The sequence below is a fragment of the Camelina sativa genome, chromosome 11 (genome assembly GCF_000633955.1).
Source record: "Camelina sativa cultivar DH55 chromosome 11, Cs, whole genome shotgun sequence".
NCBI classification, from domain to species: Eukaryota; Viridiplantae; Streptophyta; class Magnoliopsida; order Brassicales; family Brassicaceae; genus Camelina; species Camelina sativa.
In genome coordinates this window covers 44,453,868-44,473,042 of record NC_025695.1, presented here as the reverse complement: position 1 = coordinate 44,473,042, position 19,175 = coordinate 44,453,868, and the positions used below count along the sequence as shown (strand labels likewise).

Sequence of the window (19,175 nt, the reverse complement as noted above, 5' to 3'; positions counted from 1 at the left end):
TTTTTTTTTTTCTTTCTCATATAATTCTACCAGTTGCTCTACTTTCATAAGTTGTTGATATTTGTCAAATCATACAACTATGAAAGTCCATATAATAGAACCAAATGTTGGATCAACCTACCGTTTTATGGGTTTGTGAATAGAGTATAAGATATGGAAAACGGTTTAACTCTATAAGTAGACCAAAATAATTGAAGCTTAGATGATGATGATGAGTATAAATGGTATTTAGGGTTGGAGAGAAAGTGGGGTATGTTGAGCCATGTGCGTCCATGTGCTCTGTCTTTCTCTTCTAGCCCCACTCTTAAAATTTCACTTCATTTCCTTTGATCCAATAAATGCCTCCACACTCTCTCATTTCTTCTATTAATTCTCTCTTCTTCAGTCTAATCTCTCTCCCTCTCTCACTCTCTCTCTCGTTTCTTTTTAGGGTTTAAAGTTTCAGACACAATCGAGCTACGTGGATATCTAAAAATAGAAGTAAGCGTCATGTAAGTATATTTATTGATTTCATTGACGTCTCTTGTTTGTGTGTCACGTTCATTTATATAATCAGAAGTGTGTCAAAGGAGATGTTCCGACGAAGTGTCCAATTATATATATATATATATCCGTTAAATGAGTACAGAATCGAACGTTTATTTTCAGATCATGTAATTTCCTTATAATTTCATTGGTGTTTATTTTATCAGGATGAGCAGTTATAACATGGTTAAGCAAGAATTTATCAAGAAATGGATAACTACTCTCCACATATTAGATTGTTCTGTTGAACATCCCTTGAACGTAACCGAGAGGAAAAATGCGATAAAACTGTCATCGGATATAGCCATGGCAGCCGCTAGAAGCAGCTCTACTGTATGGAGCCGCGCTCTCATCTCTAGGAGCGGAAACAAGACGGCCAACAAACCTATGGCTCGTCGAGTACTGAAAAAAGCTCGAAATCGGATGAAGAACCGTTGTCTCACTCTTAGACGAAATGGAAATTTCACAGCGAAAAGTGGAGTGAGAAGACGTACGGAGTTGCTTAAGCGTCTTGTACCTGGAGGCGAGTTAATAGAAAACAAAGATTATTTGATAAGAGAGACACTTGATTACATCGTCTATCTCCGAGCGCAAGTGGACGTTATGCGAACCGTCGCAGCAGTAGATTCAGTAACCGGAAACTTAACGAACGATAACAACTAAATGTGCATGCATTTCCGCACTCTTGTGCATATGAAGTAGCTAATGACTTAGATGAAGGTCCACATGTATGTACAATTAATATAAAATTAAGCTATGGGTTAATTTCATTAGAAGACTAATGGGATATGATCTCATATTAATGAGATATTATCCCATATCATCTATTCAATGTAAATTGATTGTAATTATATGATTGTACCTGTTTAGGAAACTACATATTCTCTCATCTCCATATAAACATGTAAATGTGTTTCGTGAATGAAATAAGAAAATATTCTTCTTTTTATCGACTTGTTCATGGTATCAGAGCTTTGAATATTTTTTTTTCTCTCTAATGGCCACTCCGACGAACTCGAACTCCCTTGACACGACGATGACAACACCGAACCCCACCCCGAACCCGATGGAGACACGCCGTACGATCTCTCCTTATGACCTTACCGCCGCTGATAATCCCGGCGCCGTGATTTCTCATCCCTTACTCAACGGATCCAACTATGATGAATGGTCTTGCGGAATGAAAACAACCCTCTGTTTCCGCAAGAAGTTTGGTTTTCTTGATGGGTCTATCACTCGTCCAGCTGAAGGCTCTCCAGATCTCGAAGATTGGTGGACTATTCAAGCATTGCTTGTCTCCTGGATCAAGATGTCCATCGATACGTCTCTCCGCTCCAGTATCTCACATCGTGATGTTGCTAAGGATCTTTGGGACACCTTGAAGAAACGCTTTTCGGTGACCAATGGTCCTCGTATTCAACAACTTAAGGCCGAGTTGGCGTGTTGCAAGCAACATGGTCTTGCCATTGAAGCTTACTTTGGTAAGCTTAACCAAATTTGGGACAACATGGCTCATTATCGTCCATTGCGTGTTTGCAAATGCGGTAAATGCGAGTGTAATTTAGGTTCTCTACAAGAACAAGATCATGAAGGTGAACATGTACATGATTTCCTTTTTGGTCTTGACGACACTTACCATACTGTGCGGTCTACGTTAGTGTCTCGTACTCCACTTCAACCTTTGGAGGAGATCTACAATGTGGTTCGCCAAGAAGAGGACCTTAAGACTACGTTACATCTCAATGACGACACGTCTGCTGTTACGGCTCATGCTATTCAAGTCAAGCCTCATGTGACCCACCATCGAACCGATCCCACACCAATTTCTGATAGCCCTTCTCTTTGCAAGCACTGCCAACGCCCTGGTCATGCTTCTGATAGTTTCTTTGCTGTCATTGGGTACCCTGAATGGTGGGGAGAACGTCCACGCAGTCGAACCGCATCTGTTCGTGGTAGAGGTGCTGCAACGTCTGGTCGGGGCCGATCAGTGAGTTATGCTAATGTTGTTCTTGTTCCACCTATGCCCACTTCAGAGCAAGTGAACTACACAATCACCAATGCGGATCGCGATGGTGTCAGTGGCCTCAATGACAACCAATGGCGTATGCTGAAGAATCTCTTGAATCGAGGAGCTAGCACGAGTACTGAGAAACTCTCCGATAAGTCCTCTGTTTCATCTTGGATTTTAGATTCGGGTGCTTCTCACCACTTGACTGGTACCTTCGAGCATTTTTCAAGTGTTCTAGATATGCCTCCTGTTATAATAATTTTAGCTGATGGTCGTGAAAGAATTTCAACCAAACAAGGCACCGTGAATTTGGGTTCTCATCTGCTTCTGAAATCAGTGTATTTTGTTGAAGAGCTAACAACCGACTTAATTGTCGTAGGACAGTTAATGGATGAAAACCGTTGTGTGGTACAAATGGCTGATCAGTTTCTTGTTATCCAGGACCGAGTTTCAAGGACGGTGATTGGGGCTGGTAAACGTGAATTGGGAACCTTCACTTTTCACAGCACGAAGTTCGCTGGTGAGGTGAGAACTCGTGATGATGCCTTGTACGATTTATGGCACCATCGTTTGGGTCATCTGGCTACGCAAGTTATTGGTTCGCTTAAGCATGTGTCCATTTTTGTTTCTTCTACACTTATGAATAAGGCGTGTGCTGTTTGTCACCACGCTAAACAAACTCGTTCTCCTTTTCCGACAAGTATCAATAAAACAACAAGAGCTTTTGAGTTAATACATTCTGATTTATGGGGGCCTTATAGAACAGCTTCACATTGTGGGGCACATTATTTTTTAACACTCGTCGATGATTATTCTCGAAGTGTTTGGGTTTATCTTCTCAACGACAAAACTGAAGCACCACTTTGTTTACAAATTTTTTTCTCTATGGTGAAAACACAGTTTCAAACAACGGTTCAAAGCTTTCGCAGCGATAACGGCAGCGAGTTCATCAGTTTAACCAAATACTTTCGTCAAGAGGGTATTCATCATGAGACTTCATGTGTCGGCACTTCACAACAGAATGAGAGAGCTGAACGCAAGCACTGTCATATCCTCAACATTGCATGCGCATTGCGTTTTCAAGGCCGTTTACCAATTATCTTTTGGGGTGAATGCATCCTCACTAGTTGTTACTTGATTAACCGTACTCCTTCTTCTGTTCTTCAGGGTTTAACGTCATATGAGAAATTATACCAGAAGCCACCATCCTATAATCACTTACGTGTTTTTGGCAGCTTTTGCTACGCTCATAACTAAGCTCACCGTGGCGATAAATTTGCTTCTCGCAGTCGACGTTGTATTTTCATTGGTTACCCTTATGGCAAAAAGGGTTGGCGTCTATATGACTTGGAGAAAGAGGAAATTTTCATCTCCCGCGATGTTGTTTTCTATGAGGACCAATTTCCTTTCGCTCAACCTTGCTCCGGTTCTGTCAACGATGACAACAATGCTTTGTGGAATTCAATGGGCCTTGGTTCCCTTCCAGACCCAGAACTTCAGCCCAATAATTCATTTCCTCAAGGTCCACCAATTCCTCAAAGCCCTAAGTCCTTTGCCTCTTGATCTCGACATCTTATCGGTCTCCACTCCGGACGCCGTGAATCCTCCGTCGTCTTCATCCCCTGTCACTACTCCGGTTTCAAATAATTCTCTAGCATCTTCGTCTTCTCCATCGACTACCACATCTCATGAGTCTCCGGCGACGACTTCCTCTGTTTCACAGTCCTCTGCTCCACCGCCGGAGGTTCTTGGTCGTGGTCAACGAGCAAAACTTCCATCAGTGAAAGAATATGTCGTCAACAATGCTCAAAGCAAGTTGTTAACCCGAACTGGTACTCCTCTTTATCCAATCTCCAATTATGTGTCTACTACTCGTTTTACTGAAACACATCGAGCATACCTTGCTGCTATTACGAACAATGTCGAGCCCCGCAGTTTTAAATCCGTCATGGAAGACAAGCGTTGGAGAACTGCTATGGGGTCTGAGGTACATTCCCTTGAAGAGAATGAAACTTGGACACTAGAGGATTTACCTCCTGGTAAGCGTGCGAGGAGTAAATGGGTATATAAAAATCAAATATAATTTCGATGGAACCGTTGAGCGTTACAAAGCTTGTCTAGTCGCACTCGGTAATAAACAGATTGAGGGAGAAGATTATGGTGATACTTTTGCACCCGTCGCCAAAATGGGCACCGTTCGTCTCTTCTTGAAAGTTGTCGCTGGGAACTCTTGGCCTGTTTATCAGATGGACGTTCAGAACGTCTTCCTTCATGGTGATCTCACGGAAGAGGTCTACATGAAACCACCTCCTGGCTTCTTACCAACCGATACCACCAAGGTCTGTCGTTTAAGGAAGTCTATTTATGGTCTCAAGCAAGCCTCTAGATGTTGGTTTGCCAAGTTATCCCAGGCTCTCCGCAACTATGGTTTCACCCAAACACATGCTGATTATTCTCTTTTCACTTTCAATCGTAATGGGATTCAAATTCATTTGCTCATTTATGTAGACGACATGATCCTCACAGGAAACAGTGCTTCTTCTTTGAGTTCGTTCAAGTCCTATCTCTCCTCCTGTTTCAAGATGAAAGATCTGGGCACCTTGAACTACTTCTTAGGCATTGAGGTTTCCCGGAACAACTCTGGTTTTTATCTCAGCCAAATAAAGTATGCTCTGGATATTCCCGCCGAGACAGGTCTTTTAGCTGCTAAACCAGCCATGTTTCCTTTGGACCAGAACCATCAGTTGGCTCTTTCCACCTCCACACTCCTCAAATATCCATCTCCTTACGGTCGTTTGATTGGTAGAATCATTTATTTAGCCACCACACGCCCAGATTTGTCTTATGCAGTTCATACTCTTGCACAATTTATGAAACCCCCCGTCATGATCATTGGGAAGCTGCACTTCGCGTTGTTCGTTATTTGAAGGGTACCGCTGGTCAAGGTATCCTTCTCAGTTCTAAGAATGATTTTCAAGTAAATGGTTGGTGTGATTCTGATTATTCCAGATGTCCGATCACGCGTCGTTCTGTTACCGGCTACATTGTTCAATTAGGCCAATCACCCATTTCATGGAAAACGAAGAAACAGGATACCGTTAGTCAGTCTTCTGCTGAGGCCGAGTACCGTGCCATGTCTCATCTTCGCAATGAACTATTATGGATCAAGAATGTCCTACAGTCTTTAGGCGTCAAACATCCTCAACCGATGCGTATTCATTGTGACAACAAGCCCGCCATTTACATCAGCAATAATCTTGTTTTCCACGAACGTACTAAACACATAGAGAATGACTGTCATGCTGTACGTGATGAGATTCTCAAAGGCACCATGTCCACACATCATGTCTCAACCGCTGAATAGTTAGCCGATATTTTCACCAAGCCTCTCGGAAGCAATGCCTATACGGATTTCAGGTCCAAACTGGGCATTCATAACTTGCATGCACCAGCTTGAGGGGGAGTAATGGGATATGATCTCATATTAATGAGATGTTATCCTATATCATCTATTCAATGTAAATTGATTGTACCTGTTTAGGAAACTACATATTCTCTCATCTCCATATAAACATGTAAATGTGTTTCGTGAATGACATAAGAAAATATTCTTCTTTTTATCGACTTGTTCAAAGACCACTTGAATATTAATAGAATTGTAACATTTTATTGTCAATGCAGTATGTAACTGATGTAAATTTACGCTAAGTAATGTTTTTGTGATACAATTAAGCTTGTCAGAATTGTTTTTACAACTAATATATTGCGCGTACATATGTCTCCAGTATGTACTAATGTTGATTTTAAAGGAAACTCTTTTTTTCCAAGGAAACAAAGTAACAAACTCTCTTTTTTTTTTGTCTAACAAAAGAAAAGTCATATGTTAAAATTACGCAGAAATCTATCATCGTATTAAACCTAGCATATTATTGTTTAACCAACTAGAATTGATTTCTAAAGCGAACATTATATGTAACTTAACTAATCAAGTGGTACTAGTTTAATGGTTTCTGCTTAAAACAAGAGTGTTATCATGTTAGCCTACGATGAAGTCAATTTTTCCAAAGCAAAATTATTTAATCACTCTGAAGTCTCACTGACTAATCGAATTGAATTCAGGTTTAGAATGGGCCGAGTTGATGGGTTAATTTTGGCTATTTACGTTGCTGTTTCCTTTATAAAAAAAACGCAAAAGTGACACAAATAGTGGGCCTAAATGTGAAGCACAAGGATCACTAATGATTTGGGGTTATGATGTTTTTTGGTATTGTAAAAACAAAAACCGGTCAAGGTTGGCACAAGTGTACTCGAGTGATTTCTTCTGATCGGCTACTTAGATTCATTGACTCCAAAAAAATATGCTATGAATGAAGTTGACGACATTTCTTGCTATGCTTAACTTAGCACTAATCTTTTAACCTGTCATAGCCTTTTTTAAACTAATTTATAAGCTATGTTCTCTTTCTGTCGGTACAAAATCTCTTGGCAGTTGGCATTTATTTAAAGTGAGAGTAACATGGTCAAATGATAACATCTTTAATGAGCCATCATCTCTGATTTCATAAACACACGATTTTGAGATTGAAATTAAAAAGACACTTAAAGCCATGAAAGAAATGATTCTTAATTAAGAAAGTATGTAGTTAATAAGTGATTACTTAGTTAAAATATCTTTGATGAAAAAGGAGAGTTATTTTAACCATATGGACTAATTAAAACTTGTCCTCTTCCTTTTCCGGGAAAGCTAAGAGCCAAAGAACCATCAAGGCATGCGTGTGCATGATTATGCCCCTTATCTATATATACAATGTCGTTCTTTTGATTGATTACTAAATTTGCACCTTTTTATGATATTTTCCAATACAATATCACATGTAGTATATATGAAATCTATTCCTCTACAATCAGATAACTGTAGATTATAGGGCATTTTGACCAAAACATCTTAATTTAGTTGAAGGGAAGAAATCATTTTCGTACATCAAATAAAAGATTCGAATTTTGTGATAAAAATCCAGCTATAAATCACTTACGAATGAGTAAAAGGTGTCAAAGAGGCCCAGATATTTATATTTAAATATATGTGTGCTTAGCTTGAACCTATGGTTTTGATTTAAAGATGGATGAAAAAGAGATGAGAGGGTCCAATCCATTGTTGTCAATAATTTTGCTGCTATAATGGTTAACAAGTTAGGATCTAATTATGGCTATATATATGCATTTCCTCAATCAATTAGTTATTAATTTATTATACATAGTTAGCTTAAATTCACATCACATCTAATCGTTTAATCTTTTTCAACCAACAACACATAACATAGATTCAACTAAGCAATTGTATATATCATATCTCTATATTAGACTCTCAACATTATTGATATTTTTTAAGAGATCTGAACCAAAACACACAGTGTACCAAAGTTATCCATAGTTTGTTTGCTTAACTACTAATTTTTTCTTTACAAAACAAATTACTATATTTTCAACATTCGGAAACCACAACTAAAAAATCCGACGTTGGGTTTCATGCATCGACGCGAAATAATGGAATCCATTTTAGTTTTATTACTAAATCACTAAAATATTAGTTGAATAAACTTGCAACTCTGCAGAATTTTGCAATCGATAATTTAATAATACAATATGCAATTAATACAATGAGTACCACTATAACCAATCAAACTCAAAAGTATTACTAATGATAAATCGACATTATTACAGATACCTAATTACCATTTTGACAGAAAGTTGAGTTGAGACTAACCCCTCCATATATCCTTTTAGATATACAAATAAATTGTGTAACGATAATCACTTTGATCATGGCCCAAATCATTCCCACCCATGGAAATGATGCTCTCCATCGAACCTTTTTAAAAAATAATTCTAAGGTAGAACCCACACCAAAAATTATAATTAATCGCTTTCTTTTTCATACCATTACATAAATATTTGATCAATCAACAAATTCTCAACGTCAAAATCTTTGAATCCAGAAAAAAAAAAACAATGGAACTGNGTTGAATAAACTTGCAACTCTGCAGAATTTTGCAATCGATAATTTAATAATACAATATGCAATTAATACAATGAGTACCACTATAACCAATCAAACTCAAAAGTATTACTAATGATAAATCGACATTATTACAGATACCTAATTACCATTTTGACAGAAAGTTGAGTTGAGACTAACCCCTCCATATATCCTTTTAGATATACAAATAAATTGTGTAACGATAATCACTTTGATCATGGCCCAAATCATTCCCACCCATGGAAATGATGCTCTCCATCGAACCTTTTTAAAAAATAATTCTAAGGTAGAACCCACACCAAAAATTATAATTAATCGCTTTCTTTTTCATACCATTACATAAATATTTGATCAATCAACAAATTCTCAACGTCAAAATCTTTGAATCCAGAAAAAAAAAAACAATGGAACTGTCATTAGCATTGACGACAACAGAGCATAATCTATCGCCTTCAGAGGCACATCCAAACACTATGGACTTTCTGTCTCGCGAATGGTGTAATTTCGCTGTTCAATCGCTTCAGCCCGACCATATCCTCTACGATCGTTCCATTGTTCCCGTCGAGACATCGATCGCCAAGTTTCAAGGCGACTCGAGTCCTCTTTCTTGCGCTGTAAGTTACAGATATTGTTTTATTTTTTTATTTTTATAGTGAATTCCTCTTCAATTAGTTTTGGTTAGGGTTTAATTTATAAAGATTTTGAAAGTAGATGATGGATAAGAGTATGAAGATGGACGATCCAGATTTTAAGCCCTCGTTGCCTTCCTGGAAAACTAGTAATGTGAAGGTAAACCATATTATGTTATCTTTTACAAAGATCACAGTAACAGTTACAAACATATCTGTAAAAATAATATCTTTTACATGTATAGTTTGGGGGTTCTCATTGATCTTTATATAGACTTAATATTGTTTAAACATTGACAGTTCATTTCATTTTATTTTTCATTTGTAAAGTGATTTTTAGGTTTATTTGATGCACATACGAAATGATGAAGTAATGAATATTTGATATATGATCTGAATGGTTATACTGCTATTTATTGGAATTATAGATATACGAAAGAAAAAAAATGGTACATAATAGAATGACTTACATAAATTTTAAGAGACTAATAATAATAATATTGATCATATGTTTTGTTGAATAATGTGAGCAGTCATGGATATGGATGCAACAAGCAATGCACCCGGAATTGAGCTACGAAGGCTTTTTCCGCAAGAAACTTGTAAAAACTCTTTTAGCCTTTTGGTTTGGTTTTGATCTTCAAATCAACAATATTGATTTTCTAAATAAATACAATTATGGGATTTGTAGAAACTTCCATGGAAGATTACGCCGTCGATAAAGAAATGGTGGAAAGAGATAAAAGCGAAACGAAAGGAAGAAGTGAGGCTACAGAGAGCTGAAGTCCACGCTGCCGTGTCCTTGGCTGGTCTAGCCGCTGCTCTTGCCGCTGTAGCTTCCGAGAACGCTGGAAAAGATGGTGGTGGAAACGTTCGACCGAGCACGAGAGAGACTGCTGCGGCATCTGCGGCGGCTGTAGTGGCAGCGCAGTGAGCGCAGATGGCGGAGACAATGGGAGCAAACAGAGATCAACTCAGCACAATGATTGGTTCCGCCATGACCGGAACAAGTGTTAGTGAGATACTCACTCTCACTGCCTCAGCTACAACTTGTAAGAAGAAGATAAAGATTTTGGTTATTTTTGTTCTTTTACAAGGAATTCTCTGTTTCTGAGACATTGGTGTTTGGTAAAATAAGCATTGGGAGGTGCTGCGACGCTGAAAGCAAGAAGAGGTTGCAAGATAAATAGATTGAACGGCTCTGCGCCTGTGTTGCCTATTGAAGACTCTTCTTACTTGCCTCCTGAGTTCGACAAGAACACATCCATACTTGCTAAAGGAACCGATCTCTTCGTTGAAACACCAGATGGTATTTAAAATTAAAATCCTCTGTTTCTCTTGTTTAACTCCTCTGTTTCGTGGAGAAACTAAAGTGATCTTTGGGTTGAAACAGGGGATTTCAAGGCTAGGACAGTGTCTATGGTCTTAAACAAAGACGGACAGGTCTAAACGTGGCTCTAATTACTCTTTAACTAATTACGTCTACTAATTGATGATTTTGGTGTTTGTTATCCACAGGTGATTCTTAAAATGAAGAAGCATAACCTACTCAGGACTAAGAAACTAAGTATGCAGCTAGCTTCTCAATATATTGTTGTTTTAGCTTTACTTAACCTTCAAGCTATGATTTTAAAACATTTAATTAGTGTCTTTGTTTTTGTTGTGTGTTAAGGTATTGTGACGAATGTTCATGTGGAACTTTACAAGGATTCGGATAGCGAAGACAACAACATAGAGGACACTTGTTATCTCATTGTCCTGAGGACGAACCGAGGAGCTATCAAGCTAGACATGGCGGATGATTACAGTCGTTACAAGACATGGGTCACAACGATCCAACACATGCTCACTCTCTCTTCTTCCTCTTTACGTACAAATTACGATCTCACTTTCTACAACAAAAACTGAAAATTTCATCTGTTCTTGTTCATCCTTTTCATTATGTAATTTTTACTTTTCTTGCCATATTTTTATTTATGATCTCCTCATCTGTTTCTTACNAACTCAGCACAATGATTGGTTCCGCCATGACCGGAACAAGTGTTAGTGAGATACTCACTCTCACTGCCTCAGCTACAACTTGTAAGAAGAAGATAAAGATTTTGGTTATTTTTGTTCTTTTACAAGGAATTCTCTGTTTCTGAGACATTGGTGTTTGGTAAAATAAGCATTGGGAGGTGCTGCGACGCTGAAAGCAAGAAGAGGTTGCAAGATAAATAGATTGAACGGCTCTGCGCCTGTGTTGCCTATTGAAGACTCTTCTTACTTGCCTCCTGAGTTCGACAAGAACACATCCATACTTGCTAAAGGAACCGATCTCTTCGTTGAAACACCAGATGGTATTTAAAATTAAAATCCTCTGTTTCTCTTGTTTAACTCCTCTGTTTCGTGGAGAAACTAAAGTGATCTTTGGGTTGAAACAGGGGATTTCAAGGCTAGGACAGTGTCTATGGTCTTAAACAAAGACGGACAGGTCTAAACGTGGCTCTAATTACTCTTTAACTAATTACGTCTACTAATTGATGATTTTGGTGTTTGTTATCCACAGGTGATTCTTAAAATGAAGAAGCATAACCTACTCAGGACTAAGAAACTAAGTATGCAGCTAGCTTCTCAATATATTGTTGTTTTAGCTTTACTTAACCTTCAAGCTATGATTTTAAAACATTTAATTAGTGTCTTTGTTTTTGTTGTGTGTTAAGGTATTGTGACGAATGTTCATGTGGAACTTTACAAGGATTCGGATAGCGAAGACAACAACATAGAGGACACTTGTTATCTCATTGTCCTGAGGACGAACCGAGGAGCTATCAAACTAGACATGGCGGATGATTACAGTCGTTACAAGACATGGGTCACAACGATCCAACACATGCTCACTCTCTCTTCTTCCTCTTTACGTACAAATTACGATCTCACTTTCTACAACAAAAACTGAAAATTTCATCTGTTCTTGTTCATCCTTTTCATTATGTAATTTTTACTTTTCTTGCCATATTTTTATTTATGATCTCCTCATCTGTTTCTTACGTATCTCTCTCGTTTGATCTAATAATGTAATGCATAACAACTTGAGAACTTACGTTCTTTTAGACCCCACATACATCAGCTATCTTTCTAAGTAAAGTAACCTGAGACTTGAGAAGCATGACATGTTCGATTGACTTGCGAAACAAGGCTTCCTCGTCCTCGATCTCTTCACAGCCTGGTACAATCTTTCGAAGGATCCGGAGGTTTCTTTGCGTGTAAGTTTCGCGAAACTTGGATTTCTCTTTTCGTCCCTTGCGACCACGGTGCTTGAGCTTCTGGCACTTCAGCATCTTCATCAATTGTTACACTCCGGGATTAGATACAAAGCCACACACATATATATAGAGAAACATTAAGGATGGAACCAATATGGAAGAAAACAAGTTGTCTGTAAAATGTTTTTGACAGAGAAAAGGAGACAAGGAACCCATATCAAGGCCATAACCACTGAACCTGTCTCTGCCATGCATCCTTGCAATGTCTAATGTTCAATGTATCTGTTTTTGTGGTCCTCGTTTCTTATACGTACGTCTTGCATACTATATGCCATTATTGTTGTTTAAATTTCAGAATTGGTTCGCTTGGTTTGTGTTCAACCAATACATGTATACGAGTCAAATGGATAAATAAATTGGGCCGAGGGGTTATAAGAATGCAACTTCACGTTGACCCAATTAAGCCCGTTTTCTTTTAACAATTGAAAGCAAGTACAGTAGGTCAAAAACGTTTCTCCAAAATTCTTAAGAAACTTGAAGCCTACGTCAGATAAGAGGGTTCGCATAGGAAGAACTTGAAATCTTCTGTCGCTCCCGAACAGATCAAAACACGATTCTTCTCGTAAAATAAGGGCTTTTAGTATCCAAAGTCACCAACAAAACAATCATGCTCCCCCGTGAACATCATTGAAGCCGCTCAGTTTCACCACAAACCTAAACGATTGAGAACAAATCTTTCACCATTCTCTGGCTTAACGATTCCATCGTTTTCACCCGATATGTCACCTGAATGACATCATCCAAACCGGGTAACTTGAGCTGCGAATAGGATTTTTGGGGGCTCTCACCATCAGATTCATCATTCATGAGCCAGAACAATATGGGAAGACGAAGCCGTGAGGGCAAGGAGGAGGTTGTCCCTGCAGAGAGGACACGTTGAGTTTGTGAGGAGCCACGTATCGATGCGCTTCACGTGGGATGCATGGTTGCATTTTGGTAAGAGCCGGAGCTTTGAACTCGCTAAGACAAACGGCGCAATCAAAAGGGTTCGTTTCTAAGACCAATCATGGTCATGTAATGAAACAAGGGCACATTTATCTATCCTTTCTTCAATCTTGCCTTTTGGCTAAAAAGGCTATGCTTTGTAAGCTCTTATCTAATTGATTGAATGAACGAAGTGATGATATCTTTGCACAAAAAAAATATAAGTAACAAAGAAATGTTACAGATAGATTAGCAACTCCAAAGCAAATATATATATATAACAGAAAAAAAAAAAAAGAGGAAAAAAACTCTGGATCAACGTCAGACATTTGGGATGAACCATCGAGCATCAAAGAACTTGCTAGTGTAAGACAAAAATGGCTCCACCTTGCGCGTAGCGAGATTGAAAATAAATATGTGATGGGTGCCAAAACTAGGACCACTAAAATAGATAGAGTCAGGCTTGATCCCTTGAATATCTTTGGCGGGGACAGTGATTCCAAGGTCGAAGATCAAAGCCTGGTCTCCCAAAGAAGCCATATGATCCCATGTTTCGGTGGCATGGTTCATCTTGTAGACGTAGAAGCTGTTGATGTCGCAGCATCTGACCATAAGAACCTCTCCGGATGTAGTAACAGCAATCCTTGTGGCAGATATATAGGAATGGGAGGACAAGCAACTAGGAGGAATGCAGGCATATGGACGAGAAGTGACAGGGAGAGGAGAGTCTCCAGAGAAATCGTAGATCTCAATGAAGCACATCAGAGTATAGATGTAGAGCAAGTGGCCTTTGTATACAAGGTCGATTACCCCAGTACTGAGATAAGGAAACATATTCCAAAAGTCGTCGTCTCCTTTCTTGGAGAAGATAGGACAAGGCATACGCGACCAAAACACAAAGTAATCTTTGCTTCTCTCGTCTACCCATAACACTGCTTTTTCCGTGTAGCCCATCAAATCAGATAGTGATTTTTTCAACAAACGATCCAGATCAACTTGAGAGGAGGAGTCGTCGCTTTTGAGGGATTCCAGAGGAGGTAGATTGATCCTCTCGCGGGTTAAAGGATTTAGAATGTAGAGCTTTGTTTGATGATGGACAAACATCATGAAGTGGCAATACACCGACTCTGCGTAAACTCCACACCAAGATTTCGACTTCTGTAAACCAAACTTTTATCCAAAGGGTTTACCATACGACAAGAATTCCTGTAAGATCTCTCGTAAGGGAAGAGTATCAGCCACGGGATTCGATTATGTTTTCGAGCACTTTCTCTTGAAGCAGAACGCCATGCCGAGCAAACAGACTTAGCTCGATCGAAATCGCTTGGGTTCAAACGCTCCAACACCATCTGAAGCAAATCCTGACAAAGATTCGACCAGTTTCCAGCTTTTTCCTCTACTTTTTGTCGCTTAGGGTTAGGGTACGTCGTGCATTTTTGACTTCTTCCTTGCTGAAATTGGCTTCGGACCCGGTGATGGCTTTCCAATTCCATTAATTGGTGCTTTCGATCCGCATTCCGGTGGAGGTCGCGAAGAGATTCTCTATTTATTAATAAATCAAAAGCTGCCTTCCAATAACAGCTTAAATAGAAAAAGGGCAAATCCATATTTTCCTCAGAAACAGCGGTTTCTCAATAACCGAACCGAACTAAAATCGAAACAACCAAAACCAAACCAAATAAACCAATTTTTTTTTATCAATTATAAATATATTGAATAATAGTTTTAGCCAATATCTAACCTAGAAGGCTAGAAATTTGATATTTAATTTGAATTAGTAGTTCGCCTTCTTCTTCATTTTTTTCCAAACCAAACTAAACCAATCCAAACAATCAAATCAAATTTGAAAAATAAACAAAAATATTTACCCCTACTTAAATGTACTCTCTTATTTTGACTATATAAAAAAGCACACTAAGAGTATACAAAACATCTAAAAACCCAAAATCTCTCAATTAGCGGACATATGTTGATTTTTATTGTTGTTAAGTTAAATTATTATGGTATATTAAATCGTTCAATCTAAACCATAGTCTAATATGGCCTAAAACCGTCCATCCTAAACATATGTTGAGTATTATAATTATTAAGTTAAACTATCATGGTCTATTAAATCGTCCAATCTAAACCATAGTCTAATATGGTCCAAAATTGTTCACTCTAAACCATAGTTTAATATGGTCCAAATCCGTCGCATCTCTAATCTAAATCTATCCCATGAGTTGGCCATGTACCATAGTTGTACAAATTTTTTTTGGTAGATTCAAGTCGTTACAAAATCTATCCCATGGGTGTGAAGACTCGTTGACAAAATGCTCAATCTCACGGCTGAGAAGGAGAGAGAGGAGAGATCTTTCCTCATCATGAGTACATAAGCCAGAGGGTGACATCCTTTTAGTATTAACAAAAGTCCAAAGAGGCAATCTTTATCCAAATTCCTCTTGTTTTCCAGCAGTGGTGGAGATCCATAGCTCCAAAGATGAAGAAACTTTATCATAGACGGTATATATTTTTTTCAGAGCCTCGTCCTTAAGACTGTGAAATTTTGTCTCCAAATGTAGATGATAAGTGTTATGATGACTCTGCCTCCTCCACTCTGTATCTCCATCCAAAAGTGATACTTTCCTCTCTTCTACGTAGGAGTCTGTGAATTTTGACGGAAGCAAGACTGAATATTTTCCGTGACTCAAGCAAAAGATGATTAGTGTACCATCTATATATACATTTTTGGAGACATTTCTGAAATAAATCCCGAAGTTCACACTTATTTACAAGCATGTCATTGGTAATAAATATTTTTAATTTTAATTTATAAAATGAAATTTAAAACCAAGATTTTGTGCAGAACAAAATTCCTAAAATATCTCCTTAATCAATCAATGACTAATTACAATATCTCATTAAATATTTGTTTTGTAAAATTCCTAAATATTTCCTAAAATATCTCCTTAATTCATTACAATATTTAATGCTAACAATAAAAATGTATGTGCAAATCCCAAATTAATATTTACGTCAATACATATTTGTCCATTTTATCTGCAAAAAAATAAATAAATAAAAAGAATTATCATATTTCATAACTTATTTCTGAATCATATGTAAACAATTCTAAAATTAAAATATTTTGAATATAATGTATACTTGATTAGCAAGATTTTTAGTACTATATTTTTTTTGCATTTTCGTTATTTGAATTTTGAATAACGTGCATGTTGTACTTAAGCAAAGAAGAAAAATGGTGTTTGGATATCTAGGGGGTGGGTTTAGGTATTAATATAAATTAAAAATTATTTTATTAACTGTTAGTAAATCATCAGCTCATTATTTTGTTAATACAAAACCCAATCAGAAAAAAAAAGAACCAACAACCTCAGAAGAAAAAAACCCTAGAAATTAATTGTACCTCAGCCTCGATCGTGGCTATTTTGACGGAAGACTCGGGTTTAGAAACGCTGAGCGCCTCAAAAAAAGCATCTAAGATTGACTCTGATGGTCCATAGTCACAACGGTTTTTGTCGATGGCCGGTATAATCAGCCGTACCGCGGAGAAGCTGTCGTAGTCTTTGAGAAAGTCTCAGCAACTTGATCCCATGTCGTCATCGTGCATCAAGAGATCCAACACAATGCGGAATTCCATCGAATCTGTCATGTTCATGATGATGGTGTTCCATGGCAGACGAATCGCTTTGGGGCTCTCAATTTCCCAACCTGGAAGAGATAGATTCAAGATTTGCTTGACGTTGAAGAAACAATGCGCTTGAACGATTTTGCCAACGGATCTATCTTCCTTTGCTTTATTTCCTATTATACCCCTACCACCGACCAGTGTCCTGGGCTTTATTTATCGGTGAGCTTTTGCTACCTATTGGGCCTTTTCATATACGAAATATAACTTTTTTTTTTTTTTTAGTTTCAAGTACCATTAACATTTTTTAATATTTCTTTTTCTTTTCTTTAAACAAATTTGTTATATCACTTCTATATTGCGTATTTTATATATAATTAATTATATATATCTTTGTGAAAATACTCTATTTAATATATTTTTTCATATATCTTTTTGAAGATATTTTTTTGACATCTCGAATATACTCGCCAAATTAATTTTTGAATATATATATATATTATATGCTTTATAACAATCATAAACATTTTAAAAGAATAGATTTATCGCTATATATTCGGACAATACCAATAATTGTATCTATGTACAAGTCTAGTTTGAAGATTGTTTTCTAGGAAGATAAAAATAGGCAAAAATTTCAAACATTATAATATCATAATTGGACCCTAATATTGCATAAACATCGACAACTTTTATTATATATATAATTTCATGTTTTACTAATGAATACTATTCTATATATGCAGCCCCGGCTCATACCTACGGCGAGAGGGGCAATGGCCAGGGGACAAAATTTTTTTTTTGCAAAAAACATTAAGGAAATGGAGACCAGAAAAAAAGAAAAAAAAATTATGTTGGTAAGGGTCCTCAAAAATTGTATGCCTAGGGACGAAATTTTTTTTAAGACTGGGGTTGTATATATGAGTAATGATTGAAAACAGTCCTCCATTGTAACATTTCGAGTTATAAGAAGAAAAAAAAATCTCATGTTAGCACTTGTTTCTTCTTGAACTAGACTCTAATCCATGATATATGACTCAAAGCAATTCTAGTTAAATTAATGATATATGTTTGTGAATATACTCTATTTATTTATAGTCCCTTGATGGATGCTATGACTCGTAAAACTTTGTGATTTTATAATCAAACTGGCTTTTTCTTTGGATCGTAAGTGAATCTCCAAACCAATTCATCACTCACTGGTTGAGTTTTATTTGTTTGTTAATAAAAATTAAAAGTGATATTAATGTCATGGTTTGCTAAATGCAATTATGCAAATGACATGGACACGACCCACATGCTCCTCCCACACTTCAATATATTATATACATAGATTTGTTGTCATTAATGTCATGTTACTTGTGATGATAATGGAATTATTATGTAGTAAAAGTATATAAAGATTTATTAAAATTTATATTTGGAAAAAAGGGGTAAGCTTTTCTTATGGTGATGAAGAATGTCTTTTTTCTCTTTTCCATTGTATGAGAATATCTTTAGGGGATGTAAAAATTATGAGAATTTTTGGTTTAAAACAAAACGCGCGAAATCCGGAGATTAGTTTGATTAAAAACATCTGGCCACAACGTTCTCCTCTTTGATCTTGTCTCTTTTTTGTTCTTCTTCCGGTGAAAATTAGTATTAATTAAGTCAATTAATTAGGGTCACCATCACACACACACAAAATAAAATAGAAAGATCAATTCTTTTCCTTTTTTGGGTTTAAGTAATTACCAATTGTTGTTGTTTTTTTTTTTTTTTTAAATCATCTTTTTGAACATTTCCTTTTTTTCTCCATTCTTTATTTTTTTTAATCTTTCCTCTAGATTACCATTTTTCAAAGAAGTTTTCTGGATGATCTTTCCATGTAATGTTTTTAATTTTTGGTCAAATTCTTTTAAAGTTTTGAGCTTTTCTTTTTCCTTTTTGGTAAATTCTTTAAAAGCTTTCTTCTTTCTTAAAAGCGGGATCATTATGATGATGATGATGATCTGTACATAAGAGAATTAAAGAACCCCAACAACCAAAATCAGAGAGGATAAAAAAAATAATCAAATCTTTTTCTTTTTTGCAATCATTCGAATTAAATTCAATTTTGCAAAGATTGTTTTTTTTTTTT

General features: G+C 37.0%; 7 protein-coding genes across 8 annotated transcripts; 5 read left to right on the top strand and 2 right to left on the bottom strand.

Annotated features, from left to right (window-relative positions):
- Positions 254-1,474, top strand: LOC104726339 (transcription factor IBH1-like). 2 transcript variants are annotated; one of them, XM_010445182.2, is made up of 2 exons: positions 254-480; positions 693-1,474. In XM_010445182.2, the coding sequence occupies exon 2, from the start codon at positions 694-696 to the stop codon at positions 1,186-1,188; it is 495 nt and encodes a 164-aa protein (XP_010443484.1). In that variant the 5' UTR covers positions 254-480; position 693; the 3' UTR covers positions 1,189-1,474. The 2 variants fall into 2 exon arrangements, with proteins under 2 accessions (XP_010443484.1, XP_010443483.1); XM_010445181.2 differs by having other exon boundaries at positions 256-491.
- On the top strand, positions 1,562-3,717 carry LOC104728963. The gene is made up of 3 exons (XM_010447870.1): positions 1,562-3,190; positions 3,434-3,512; positions 3,701-3,717. The coding sequence occupies exons 1-3, from the start codon at positions 1,562-1,564 to the stop codon at positions 3,715-3,717; spliced, it is 1,725 nt and encodes a 574-aa protein (XP_010446172.1).
- LOC104726338 (VAN3-binding protein-like) lies at positions 8,936-11,198 on the top strand. Its single transcript, XM_019232921.1, has 8 exons — positions 8,936-9,184; positions 9,282-9,359; positions 9,733-9,801; positions 9,891-10,251; positions 10,338-10,508; positions 10,593-10,642; positions 10,718-10,766; positions 10,872-11,198. The coding sequence occupies exons 4-8, from the start codon at positions 10,140-10,142 to the stop codon at positions 11,105-11,107; spliced, it is 618 nt and encodes a 205-aa protein (XP_019088466.1). The 5' UTR covers positions 8,936-9,184; positions 9,282-9,359; positions 9,733-9,801; positions 9,891-10,139; the 3' UTR covers positions 11,108-11,198.
- Positions 8,975-10,133, top strand: LOC109125116 (VAN3-binding protein-like). The gene is made up of 4 exons (XM_019232119.1): positions 8,975-9,184; positions 9,282-9,359; positions 9,733-9,801; positions 9,891-10,133. The coding sequence occupies exons 1-4, from the start codon at positions 8,975-8,977 to the stop codon at positions 10,131-10,133; spliced, it is 600 nt and encodes a 199-aa protein (XP_019087664.1).
- LOC104728962 (VAN3-binding protein-like) lies at positions 11,207-12,137 on the top strand. Its single transcript, XM_010447869.1, has 5 exons — positions 11,207-11,281; positions 11,368-11,538; positions 11,623-11,672; positions 11,748-11,796; positions 11,902-12,137. Exons 1-5 carry the CDS (start codon positions 11,212-11,214, stop codon positions 12,135-12,137), a joined length of 576 nt encoding a protein of 191 aa, XP_010446171.1. The 5' UTR covers positions 11,207-11,211.
- Positions 12,008-12,557, bottom strand: LOC109127683. Its single transcript, XM_019232929.1, has one exon. It carries the CDS (start codon positions 12,523-12,525, stop codon positions 12,289-12,291), a length of 237 nt encoding a protein of 78 aa, XP_019088474.1. The 5' UTR covers positions 12,526-12,557; the 3' UTR covers positions 12,008-12,288.
- On the bottom strand, positions 13,750-14,532 carry LOC104728961 (probable F-box protein At4g22060). Its single transcript, XM_010447868.1, has one exon. The coding sequence runs from the start codon at positions 14,530-14,532 to the stop codon at positions 13,750-13,752; it is 783 nt and encodes a 260-aa protein (XP_010446170.1).

Bases quoted from the DNA above. Each gene is read 5' to 3' on its own strand.
- LOC104728963 (XM_010447870.1), top strand. From the start codon at position 1,562: ATGACAACACCGAACCCCACCCCGAACCCGATGGAGACACGCCGTACG. The intron at 3,191-3,433 runs GTTTGTCACCAC...GTGAAAACACAG, and splicing joins TTATGAATAAGGCGTGTGCT to TTTCAAACAACGGTTCAAAG.
- LOC109127683 (XM_019232929.1), bottom strand. From the start codon at position 12,525: ATGAAGATGCTGAAGTGCCAGAAGCTCAAGCACCGTGGTCGCAAGGGA.
- LOC104728961 (XM_010447868.1), bottom strand. From the start codon at position 14,532: ATGTTTGTCCATCATCAAACAAAGCTCTACATTCTAAATCCTTTAACC.
- LOC104726338 (XM_019232921.1), top strand. From the start codon at position 10,140: ATGGCGGAGACAATGGGAGCAAACAGAGATCAACTCAGCACAATGATT. The intron at 10,252-10,337 runs GTAAGAAGAAGA...TGGTAAAATAAG, and splicing joins CACTGCCTCAGCTACAACTT to CATTGGGAGGTGCTGCGACG. The intron at 10,767-10,871 runs GTATGCAGCTAG...TTGTGTGTTAAG, and splicing joins ACTCAGGACTAAGAAACTAA to GTATTGTGACGAATGTTCAT.
- LOC109125116 (XM_019232119.1), top strand. From the start codon at position 8,975: ATGGAACTGTCATTAGCATTGACGACAACAGAGCATAATCTATCGCCT. The intron at 9,185-9,281 runs GTAAGTTACAGA...TTTTGAAAGTAG, and splicing joins CGAGTCCTCTTTCTTGCGCT to ATGATGGATAAGAGTATGAA. The intron at 9,802-9,890 runs GTAAAAACTCTT...TGGGATTTGTAG, and splicing joins GCTTTTTCCGCAAGAAACTT to AAACTTCCATGGAAGATTAC.
- LOC104728962 (XM_010447869.1), top strand. From the start codon at position 11,212: ATGATTGGTTCCGCCATGACCGGAACAAGTGTTAGTGAGATACTCACT. The intron at 11,282-11,367 runs GTAAGAAGAAGA...TGGTAAAATAAG, and splicing joins CACTGCCTCAGCTACAACTT to CATTGGGAGGTGCTGCGACG. The intron at 11,673-11,747 runs GTCTAAACGTGG...TGTTATCCACAG, and splicing joins TCTTAAACAAAGACGGACAG to GTGATTCTTAAAATGAAGAA.